Source organism: Elephantulus edwardii, unplaced genomic scaffold, assembly GCF_000299155.1.
Source record: "Elephantulus edwardii isolate Elephantulus edwardi_28Jun2011 unplaced genomic scaffold, EleEdw1.0 scaffold00025, whole genome shotgun sequence".
Classification (NCBI taxonomy): domain Eukaryota; kingdom Metazoa; phylum Chordata; class Mammalia; order Macroscelidea; family Macroscelididae; genus Elephantulus; species Elephantulus edwardii.
In genome coordinates this window covers 24,182,116-24,194,679 of record NW_006399775.1, presented here as the reverse complement: position 1 = coordinate 24,194,679, position 12,564 = coordinate 24,182,116, and the positions used below count along the sequence as shown (strand labels likewise).

The 12,564-nt window shown below is 38.6% G+C and overlaps 1 protein-coding gene across 1 annotated transcript in view; it reads left to right on the top strand.

Moving 5' to 3' along the window:
* PRCP (prolylcarboxypeptidase (angiotensinase C)) overlaps nt 1-957 on the top strand; it is a 115,795-nt gene extending 114,838 nt beyond the window's left edge. Inside the window, exon 9 of the mRNA XM_006882933.1 lies at nt 729-957. Within this exon, the coding sequence (XP_006882995.1) occupies nt 729-957 (229 nt within the window). The remainder of the gene's footprint in view (nt 1-728) is intronic.
* The last annotated feature ends 11,607 nt before the right edge of the window (nt 958-12,564 follow it).

The window sequence follows — 12,564 nt, the reverse complement described above, 5'->3', positions numbered from 1 at the left end:
TTAGGGCTGTTGTACATAGGGTCACTATGAGTCGCAAACGACTCGACGGCACATAACAATAACAACAACAACATATACCAAGCGATGGAATAGCTGGGCCATATGGAATTTCTGTGTTCAGCTTTTTGAGGAAGTGCCAAAATGCCTTCCAGAATGGTTGTACTATTGTACAATCCCATCCACAATGTAAAAAGAGTTCCTATCTCACCAAGAGTTTTTTGTGTTACATCATTTTAGAGGTTGGATCCTAGAAAAGAAGGAAACTAACATTAATTGACAAACTCCTATGTAGCTGTCCTTTTGCTTATTAGATAATTCCATGTACACCAACTAGTTTAATCCTTATAACAATTGTATTAAATAGGCCTTATTACCTCTATCACATATGAGAAAACGGAGCTAGATAATGTGCCTGAAGTCATGTAGCTCCTGAGTGATGCATCAAGCTAGCATTGTAATTCAGATTTCCTTCTACATTTCAAGTGCCCAACAATCTGGGTGGGTTCATGGGGCACCACCTTCAGTCTTCTCTATCTCTTGCACCTGGATGCCAAAATATGACAAATTGCAGTGTGAATTATTCTACCTTTCTATACCAGAGAGTAGATCCTCAAATATCTTAGTTATAAACTTATAATTTTATGTGTTGTGCATATTATGGGCTTCTTTTTTCTTATATGCCTGTAGATATGAAAAACTAATGACTTCCCCCCCCTCCTCTCTTACAGCAATGGTGAACTAGACCCATGGTCTGGAGGTGGAGTGACCAAGAATATCACAGATTCTTTGATTGTTATCAATATCCCAGATGGTGCTCATCACTTAGATCTCCGAGCCAGAAACGCCTTAGATCCCGAGACTGTGCAGTTAGCCCGTGCCTCGGAAGTTAAATACATGAAGCAGTGGGTCAGAGATTTCTATGCCTTTGGAGGAAAAGCAAAACCAAACAACTTTTGATGATTTCCAGTTTCTTATGTTTACTTCAGTCCCATTCCTGTTCACCTTGGTTTTCTACTTGTAATTATCCCCCTCTTTGATCATTACATTCGATGGAGGGAAGGTTGAGACAGAAGAGGGGGTGATGGCAGTGAGAACAGCTTTCCCAGGAGTGTATTTCCCAGCCCCTTTATACCACTTCAGAAAGAAGACTCTTTTTGTGACCACTCATACACATTAGGAGCCTTCATAATTGGAGCCGAGCTCCGACTGCCTTTGACAAGGAAAGTCAATCCCTTTGTGTCTCTGCAAGCAGTGATTTCTCCTTGGTTTTGAGGTTGAAGTCTCTTTGGACCCATTTGTCACTCCTCACCCTTACTCCCCAAAAGAGGAAAAGCAGAAGATAGATTGAAATGATGTAATTGCAGCTGGTAATGTATCCGATGCCAATCCAGGAAATGGGAACCCTTTCTTTTGTACTTGATTTATTGACTATGAACTGTGCTGTAAATAAAGAATAAGGCTGGACCTTATACCTGTGTGTTGCTTTTAAATCTTACTCCAGCTGTTAGGAATGCTGTGCACACTGCTTGGCAGTTTTTGGAGTCCTTTAATTTCTTCTCTTCCACTTGGCAGCTTTTCTTAGTTCTGGGATATTTGCCACTGTGGTGCTGCCAGGGAGAAATGTGGCCTTTTTCTGCTCCATTTCTTTTTGTTTCTAGGGTCAGTTTTGTGATAGTTTGGCTACATTCTGCCAGTTTAGGAAAATGACTGTTTCGCTTCTCCATTTACATCTGAGCAAGCATTTACATACTGCCGTCACTGACAAGGGTTCAGCAAGAAACTTTAAAAAATTTACAAATCAACTATTCAGGAGATAGAATACAGTTAGGTCCAGAATTTATATTCTCTTATTTTTGGAGGTTGTTGCTGTTGCCATTAAAGAAGTCAGCATTAGGACACTAGAAGCAGGTGCACAGAACTTTTCTATATGGCTTCCAAAAAGACAGGCTGACTAATTCATGCAGGCAGCATATTTGACATTAATAAATGGCTCAGCCGTTCCTATTTCCAAGGGTTTGGCTTCTTTCAGACACTTCTTACACTGAAACCTTTCTTCAGAAGGGCCTTTCGAGGATAACAAATAGGGTTGGATCAAAACCTTTCAAGGACACAGAGACGAACAGTTTCTACTCTGTTGAAAGATTTCTTCCCCCTTTTTATTTTCTCTCAGTAAGGGTTTCCCCTTTCTCTGCCTTCGAAACATATTCTGTTTTTCCTTCTTTTAAAAAAATTATACCTTAAGTTCAATTATTTTTAAAACATTTTTTTAAATGAGACATTTGGATGATTGTTGGGTGGGAGATTGAAATATTTTCCTTATTCGGAAAAACGTTTCCTTTGGGAAATTGTAGGAGAAATAGAAAAATCTTGGTCTTGTTTTGGAAGACTTCAGTTCTCATTGTAATGAGTTGTCCATCAAAGGCTTTGGTTAGTATTTTCATTTTAACATTACAGAAGAGTTTGTGGAGATGAGAACTTAAAAGTCAAAACAACATTAGTTTTGTTCTTTGTTAATTAAGAAGTTATATATTGTGATGGTATGGGCTCAATAGAAGATATTCTTACTATTTATTTTAGGATATTTTCCTTAATCTTGCTTAAAGTCTTGAAAATGTATTGCCATTTTATACAATAGTGATTGTTAAGATGAGTAACATTTTAATGAAGAAAAGGAAAAATGGAAAAGAATTTTTTTGTAAACACAATGTAGTTCTTTGTACGTTTATTTCTGTGTTTATTTTATCACAGAAGTGACTGTTACTAGAATTAGCCTAATTGTATTATGCTGAAAATATAATTTTATGTTGGAAAATTAGAATATAAAATAAGTCTTATTACTAAAGCATCTCTCTGCAGTGCTTTCACATATAGAAAGGGAGAGAGATTACATTCCTTCCACCATGTTTTTTATTTTTTTGTTACTTACCTGCCTGCAGCCAGAACTAAACGAACAGGCATATCTTCCTGAGGGGCAATGTGGTGCCAAGAGCTAATTCAGAGAAACTAATTAGCATATTAAAGTATGATAGCCCCCTCAAATCTGGTCTAACCCTATCATTTTGTGATGGAATTAGTGCCCAGAAAATAATGTAGTGAAAATATGCAAGAAGAGGTCTGGGTCTTGGGTAATTAGGAATCATGAACAACTGGGATCTGGAAAGTTATTAAAAGTCAAGATTCTGCTTTCAATAGAGGTCACCAGCTGTCAGCCTGTGGGTTTGAGTAGGTTCTCAGGTGGTTATGATTAGCTAGCAGTGTTAGAAGTGTGCTTCAAAAGTACCTGGAAGGCTTGCTGCATACAATACTGATTGTTATTCTCAGAATTGCATTTTTAACAACTTAACCAGATGATACGGAAAAATCATCCTGAGAAGCAATAGTTTAAAGAATTCTGATTCTTAATTGTTTATAGAAAAGGCTTGTTTCTTAGATTGACTCCACACCTTTTGTCCTAATTCTGAGTATAGGTGTTATCATTATTATGTCCTGGAGTCAAAACTGGCTGACTTTCCAGTGGGTTTTTAAAGGCTGTAAACCACACTTTGGAAGAGAGTGCTTATCTTTTTCACAGGGAGGCTGGTGGACTCAAACAGCCTGCCTTTGGGTTGGCAGTCCAGATTCTTATCACTGGGCTACCAGTGTTCCCTCACAATCCTTTTAGATATTTTATATCCCTAAGTATAAGCAGTATAGCACGGGTCTGTCCATTTGCTGTACAGAGGTAACTCGTGGTTCCTGTGATGCTAAACACTGTGACACATCTGTGACACAGATGTGCCAAATGCGATAATGGTTACCCATGGTGGACGGTGTTTGGTGGAACTTTCCAATTAAAATAAGCTTGGAAGCAGTAGTGGTATCCACTTCTGAAATAGCTTGCCTCTGGAAACTATGAACTTGGAGAAACGATGAAAGTTATAAAAGTGTTCAGGTCTTTCGTTCATAGGGTCGCTATGAGTCGTGTATGACTCAATGGCACTTAACAACAACAGCAATTATAATGTGATAAAACTAACACATCCAGAGGTCCCATTGATTTATTTGCCAGATTTAGCAAAAACTGATGGGATACCCATTTAAATTTTAGAGTAAGAGCCTTGCCTAAATCTTCTCTTTTTTGGTGACTGTAGTTTTTTCCCTTTTACTTGTATAAGACTCTCAATAACTTTTCAGAATGGCAAATTCTCCACTCACAAAGATATACATCTTAGGATAGGAAAAACTAAAGGCAATTCTAAATACATGTTTCTTGGACCACAGGTACCCAACAAAACACTTCGGAAGCCTGATGGAGGGTCACCATGAGTCAGAATTGACAATGGAGTTTACTTATTTTTTTTAGGTTTATTAGTGGGAATCTTTTTCTCATAGCTAACCCTTCAGCAGGTTTGAAAGTCTCTAAATTGCATGGGAGGAGATTGTCCAACTTTATCCTTTGGAGCTGCCGGTAGATTGTCATTGTCAGAAAGGTTCAGCCTTTGGGTTAACAGTACAACTGCCTATGGACTACTATGTCACCAGAGCTCTCTAGCAGTAGGAATGAGGTGATAAACATTTACAGTAGAAGAACTGGAAAGCAATCTTGGGATCATTGGCTGTGTATGTTTAACATATTAGAAACTTTGGGCTGGGGAGGGAAAATTATTTGCCCAAGAGTAACGTGTTTATTTATTACTATGAATTTCATTATTTGTAGCTCATTTTTTTCTGAAAAAAATTCAAATGACTTAAAGATATACATTAAAAACATAGTAAGTAGGAAAGAGATTTAAAAATAAATCTGGATGAACAAACCACAAATAAGCTTTTATCAAGTGAACTCACCTGAATACTAATAATAACCAGGTGTTACATGAAAAAGCCCGAGATTAAAAAAACAACACTTGAACATAGTTAAATAAAAGTCAAATGAATTCTCTTTCTTGTAGAATCTCTCTCTTTTTTTGTATATCATGTACACCATGAATTACCAATTATGCAACATTTTCCAGATTCTAGAATAATTTTTCTTGGAATATTTGAGGATCTAGTGCTCTGACTGAAGTACTTAGTGAAGAAGATGAAAGACTAAAACCTTCTTTATGGATTGCATCTCAAGATCAAGAAAAGAAAATTCTCACTGTTGAACCATGAGGCAATATGATAGATGGATGAAAGATTGAAGTTGTCAACAATTCCATTTCACGTGGATCCACAATCAATTCCCATGGTAACAGCAGTCAAGAAATCAAAAGAGGTGTGTTGCATTAGGGAAATTTGCTCTCAAGGACCTCTTTGAAGTGATAAAGAGCAATGATGTCAGTTTAAAGGTGAAGGTGCACCTGATATAAGCCATGATATTTTCTATTGCTTCCTAGGCAGCTGAAAGTTTGACAGTGAATAAGGAAGACCAATGAAAAATTGATGCTTTTGAATTATGGTTTTGGAGAAGACTTTCATGGACTTTTAAAGACAAATCTGTCTTGGAGGAAGTTCAGTCAAGGTGCTCCTTACAGGCAAGAATGGTGAAATTTGGTTTCAAGTACTTTGGGCATATTGTGAGGAAATACCAGTACTTGGGAAAAGGTATCATGCTGGGAAAGGGAGAGGGTCAGCAAAAGAAGGAGACCCTTAACGAGATGGATTGACACAGTCACAGCAACAATGGGCATGGTAGATGTAGTGAGGATGACACAGATAGGCAAGGTTTAGATCTGTTGTTCACCAGGCACTATAGTGTAGTGGGATGTTTTGTGTTAGTTGAGGGTCATGTGTGGACTGTTTGATTGTTTTTTTATTTCTTTCAGAATTGTGTGTCAGCTCATTGGCTTTGCAGGATTTAGCTAACAATGAGCTGTGGGCAGGAAGCCACTTGTTTAGAGTCAACAGGACCTGGTGTAGGGGCTTGGTACTTAAGAGTGGGTTGGACCCTCAGGCCTTGGGCCTGGTGTTAATTGTGTTTGAGGCTATCATTCTTCTAAGCAGTACAGCACTGATCTGTCATTTGCTGTACTAAGGTAACTTGGGGTTGCTGTGATGCTGAACACTAGTGTGTCAGATGCCATAATGGTAACCATGGTGGGCAGTTTTTGGTGGAGCTCCCAGATTAAGACAGGTTTGGAAGCAGGAGTGGCATCCACTTCCTAAACAACATGCTTCTCGAAATTCTATGAACTTCGAGAAATGATGACAGTTATAGAACAAGGTTCAGGTCTTTTTGTTTATTGGGTTGCTATGAGTTGTCTTCAACCCAATGGCACTTAACAACAACTACAACACTATAGTAAAACTGTAGTCAACTTGATGGTACTCAGTGGGTACTGCTAAATAACCATTGGAAAATTCTTCATATTTTCTGACACTTTGGCTCTAAGCTTAATGAAGTAGGTTAAACACTTCAGACTGTACATAGAAAACAGATCAGCCAATCTAGGGAATTTAAGTAGGAGCTTCCTTAATGCAACTCACAGAGAGGAACAAATTCAAGGTAATTGAATGTTATTTTCAATCTCTCAACATAGGTTGCTCAATTAAATAATTAGGCTTAATTTCTCTACATAGATTGCTACAATAAAAAATTGTATTTAATTTTACATGATCCTTCAGTGTAGATGATAGTCATCATAACATATATAATGGAAACAATTCTATAACAAACCAATAAAATATACTACAAACACATAGCTTTCTGCTGACCTATCCTGACTTAGAAGTAGATTCCATAGTGTATGGAGGGATACTTTCAGCCATAATTTTGTTAGGGAGAAAATTCTTGGCTAGTTAAAATTATTTTGATAATTAAACAGAAGAAATGATGCAAAAATCAAATAAAATTGTTGTTTTGTGTTAGCTGGAGGCTGTAAATGGCATGGGAAGAGACTGCCCATCTTTCTTTCCTGAAGCAGCTAGCAGTTTCAAACTGGTAGCTTTTGAGTTGTCAGCACAACTCCTTATCCACTAAGCCACTAGAGCTCTCTAATAAATGATCTAGCCATAAATGTTAATAGTGTCCATCACTGAGCAACCCTGGCCTACTTGTCTCCTCCAGCTGAATGTAAAGCACTTTCCTCAAGCTGATGAGCTCTGTGGTGGAGTCTATGGGGAGTAGTGCTGTTAACCAAAGACAGTGCCTCTCTCATGATTGGAGTCCACCAACTACTCTGTGAGAGAGATGAGCATTGTCTTCTCTTGTGATTTACAGCCCCTGAAAATCTGCTGGAAGACCAGCTATGAGTTGGTTCCAAGTTAAGGAGAATGAGTTTGAGCTTTTCCCTTCAAGCTTTTACCTTGCAAAGGAGATGAGATGTTCAATGCTAATTCAATTCTTTGGATAGCCTTACCATTACTCTCTAAATTACACAGTAGCATAATGTTTAGAGCAGAGAGGTTCTTCATTAAATTTTATTCACCTTGGAGAGTGATTCTTCAGCTACTCTTTGAATCTGTTCCTTTGGGCAAATAACTTCAATTAGGGTTATTTTATCATGCGCTCGAGTACTTATAAATGTCAGGGCTGTTAGGCAAAGCATTTAGTAAAAATTTAAAGGCAAAACCCAGTTATTGTTCTTAAAAGACATTCAAGATTAATGAGGAAAGACAGAATCAGATGATTAAGATATTGGGCAAAGCACTTGTGTTATGTACAGAATGTTATAGGAATGATTAACTCGGCCTCAAGGTTTGGAAATGACTTTAAAGGAGAAGTAACAGTCTAACTGGGGTTGAGAAGATTACAGTTTGCAAGTAGTTGAAGCCTGAGGGAAAAGACAGTACAAGGGCTATTTGTTAAAAATAGTTATGAAGCAGCTCTTCCTGGGGTCAGGCATCAATTATGTGAGCAAATGGCATATATCTAAAAGAAACCTTCTATGGCTTGTGTTGTATTTTATAGGCCTAAGAACTATTATCTCTGCTTTTACTCATTTGGATTTCTCAGTAACCCTGTGAAGGAAATGAGGCAGATATCTTAATTTCATAAAGGAAATCCTTGTGGAAAAGAAAAATTAATCAAGTGACAGTCTCCCATCTCCAAGTTTGGCCAAGTCACTGGTGTCTGATTTCAACTCCTTTGTTTTTTCTACTCTTCCTGATTGCAAATGCAATTTACGGTAGCAAACAGGCAAACACCTAATTTTCTACTCCCTCCTTTCCTGCTGTTTGTTTTCAGTCTCAATGCTGATGGAGTTTCCTGGTATTTCCAGTTTCAATTCCAGAGGGAACAAGGAAAGGCAGGGCTGAGAATTACTGTTCTGCCACTGACCATTTGCAAAATCATCTCCACCTCCATTTCCCAAAGTATGAGGCATAGGGAACACTGAGATGTGGAACGGAAAATCCCTTTTGTTTGCCTTGGTGTTTGATAATGTATGCAACCTCTCTGGGTGGTTTAAGCGGTTTAGGTACTTTCTATAAAAGGGATCTTTTAATGACAAAACTAATGTGATTATCTGAGTGAGTGTGAGAGGCACATTCAAGGCTTAAAGGAAATCTGTTAGAATAGCTGAATGTATCTGCTTAATCCTTTCTCTAATGTGGCTGAACAATGCTCTGGGAAGCCATTGGTCCATTCTTTCTTTCTGGTAAATGCCTCGTCTCTAGAGGTAGAGACTGCTTGCAGCTTTTGATACCCATTGCTTCACCTTCTCAGCTGCACAAAAGCACAGGAAAAGCCTGGAGGAGCCCAAAGTGTGAAGAGAAAGCAAGCATCTTCTCCGAATGCTGAAGGCAAGATGTACAGCACATGGCTGGCTTTCTCCTGGGCATCCGGAGAAAGGAGGGCTTCAGAAGCCAGCATTGGAAATGCATCTCAGACGAGAGTTTCGTTCTGGCATCTGCTTTTATTGAATGCTGGATGACAGGTGACTTGTGGAAGTTAAAAAATTTAAATCTGTTTGAAAAGTGGCTTAGCTACTTCTTTCATTTATTTTGGGGGTTAAAGGAAGCATGAGGGGTGAACAGTGACTCATGTTGGAATGCCACAAATTGTCCTAGGACTTTGGACCAAAGTGGAAACCCTTTGAGCTTCTACTCTCATATGATCAAACTTAAGATTAATAGTGCCCTTTACACACATTTGTATGTCACCAAAGGTGAAGATGAGGATAAAATTGCAAAAGAGTCACAGATTGTACATAAAATACACTTGTATTTGATTTCATTTAAACCATTTTAAATTTCTATTCTGTTGTGGATACTCTACTTTTCTTCTCTAGATATGGAATGAAATTTAATTCAACAAAGTATTTACTGGCTTTTTGCCATGTGTTGGGTTTTAATGCTTGTTTCTGGATATACAATAACAAATAAGTCACTGTTAAGGGGGCCATAATTTGCAAGGGATGCAAACATATAAAACACAGTTTGAAAAGTGTTCATGAGAAGTCATTGCATAATTCTAAGTTGGGGCCCTTAATACTGTCTAACCATATATTTAGAATTGATGCTGCATGTCATCAACATGATTCTGGCTCTTAGTCAACCCTAAGTGACAAAGCAGAGCTGCTCTGTAAGGCTTTCCCTGCTCTAATCTTTACAAATTAAACATAATAAACTCAAAGAAATACTTCCAAAAACTCCATATGATCAGAAGGATTTAGATTGAATATTCCTTGAAAGTCTGTTTTAATTGTTCCATTGCCACAGTGCTTGTCAAAACCAGTTCTGATTAATTTCCTTTGTCAGTATGTCCTTTGCCATTCCCTATCACTCCTCGCTGAGAGAGATTTCACCCTGATTCATAAGGAAAAGGGAATGGCGTATTCTCTTAGTTACTTCCTGCTGAAAAGGGATGCTGTAGGTTTCAGGGTGAAGATCTTCTCTCACTACTCTAAAGGGCTCCCTTGGCAATAGGAAACACGTAGACTATTGTGGAGATTGATTTTGGAATTTAGATGCACTGTTATCAATTGTGCTTAGCCATACATGTTCATATCCTTGAAGATGCATCACAGAACTGTTGCAGCCTAGAAGACACAATTTTAACTAACAAGTTAAAAGTACATGAGTCAAAAATTAAAAGCAAGAATATTCCAAGTAGAGGTTCTAACAGTGGCACAAATCAAGTTACAGAGGGAAGGTAGTTCTTAAAAGGCCTTTTGACTAGCACTTTGTCTATTATGGTATAAAGGTTAGGAACCACAAGATGTAGAGGCTCAACTGTGTCATTTATTGTTCTTAAGTCCTGGACAAAATTCCATCTACTGCTGTGTAGTTTTACAGCTCAGAAATCCACATGCAAGACAGAGGTGAAGTAAGGAAGTGCTTATGAGGTTTTCCATCAATTCCAACAACTAAGAAATAGGGAGAAGAGTTGGGACCTCAGAAGGCTTTTAGGACCAAATAATAGGCTCATGTGCCCTGGAGGAAGCTCTAATCTTTACATGAGCAGATCTTTCTCCTGAGAAGCTGTTGAATGGGTTTAAATTTCCAGTCTCCCAGTTAGCAACCAAGTGCTTACCCATTGTATCACTAAGCCAAATCCATTTCTTTCAGCTCAGTTCTGGTCCTATAAGAGTCAGTTCCAATTCACAGTGACCCTATAAGACAATGTAGACCTTATCCCTACTTCTACTCTCTACAGAGAAAGACTGCCATATCTGCTGCAGAGTCGATGATGGGACTGAACTGCTGACTCTATATTTAATATCCAAGGAATTTAGTAATTTGTTTCAACAAGGCTTCTTAAAGCTTACATTGCTTATAGTTGCCATCGAGTTGACTACAGCTCATGACAACCCTATAAACAACAGATCTGAACCTTGTCCTGCACTGTACCATCATTGCAATCTCGGTCTGCTCAATCCCATTGCTGCAGTGACTGTGTTATCTGTCTTGTTGAGGGTCTTTCTTTCTCTGACCCTCCACCTTTACCAACATGATGTTTTTCTCTAAGGAATGGTGTCTGAGACAACATACTCAGATTTTGTGAGATAGAGTTTCACCACCTTGCTTCTAAGGAGCATCCTGGTTGCACTTCTTCCGAGACATGCTCGTTCTTTTGGCTGTCTGTGGGATAGTTAGTACTCTTCTTCAATATAATATGTAAAAAGAAGGACAATGTGGAGATGGCTGAGTCTGACCTCTATTAAATCCACAAGAGGGAACTTCCTCCACCAACACTACCCACGATACAAAACCAATTCCCATGAGGTTCAGACATGCTCCTGTGCCTCTTTCTACTTAATTCTAACACCAATCCTACTGCCCTACTGGGTTCTAAATCTGTTGCAATAACCACACTAGATAATATAGAACCATACTTATGGTTATAGAGTTTATGAGGGTTATACTTCAGATATACTTCAGGTTAGCAGTAAGATACAATCCCTCGCCCAGACAGCTTCTCAAGCATGGTTGTAAACGCTTTGACCTTCAGTCTCATGGCTTAGGTCAGTGTTGCAAAGTTCCCTCAGTCCTGTGAGATAAAGCATGTACCCTCAGTCTTCCAGCAACCTTGGGTGAAGGTCTCAGGCTCTGGTTCTGTGGGGCAGCAATCCCAAGTTAGCTCTCTGGTCAAGTTGATTTCTGGTTTTCTGCTGAGGCTGCTGCTGTTAGTGCATGGATCTCAATCTGGCTAGTGCAGGAATCTCTGGCCCAGAAATATGTGTGCTGCTTCCTTTTCCTTGCTGGTGTTCAGATTCCTAGTTTCTGTGGCTCAGTCTTCTCAGTTTAATGGCAAGAATGGCCAATTCCCTAGTGGATAGACTAACATACTCTGTACATGATCCCACCCATCTATCTGACTGAGTCAAAGCTGATGGCTAGGGAGGCCATTTTTAATAGTTAACCCTTCACTCTTTACCACAATGCAAGACATTAATTATTCTTCTGTCATCTTTATTCATTGTCCAACTTTCAATGCATAGAAAACAATTGGAAATATTATGACTTGGATCAGGCACATCTTAGTCTTTAAACTGGTGTCCTTGTTCTTTAGCACTTAGGATAAGACCTTTACAGGAGATTTCCCCAGTGCAAAGTGTCTTTTGATTTCTTCATTTCTGTTACCATGAAACTTCCAGAAGGTGTTGTAGGGTTTTCTGTTTGTCAGGAGTGAAGCCAGTTGCTTTATATACATTACTTCATTTAATGCCATAGCACCATTGAGTTAAGAACAATGAACATTCCATTTCACAGCTGAAGACAATAAGACCAGTGAGCCTTCCATTTCACAGGTAAGGACCCTGATGCTCAAATAGATTAAATAAGTAAATTTTCCCATAGTATCACTAGAAGTGGTGGTTATATTAGAATCCCAGATCTGTCTTTATAGTCTAAACTCTTATCCTTTCTGCTGTATTGAATTCCAAGGAAGACTTCACAGAAAAGATAACAACAGCTGCATATCAAAACAAGAAGTTTGCCAGATATAAAGAGAGAAATGGATTCCAGGCAGAAGGAAAAATTGCAGATAAGAGGCATATTAGTTAAAGTATTTTGTGGACTAGAGATCATTATGTTGAGTGAAAGAACTCAGTCTCATAAGGACAAATATTGTATAAAGATCATTACTGTAGAATAAGTATGAGGATCCTAGGGGGCAGGAGGGTGGAAGCAGAGGGGTGAGGATGGGCAGGGGTGGAGAGG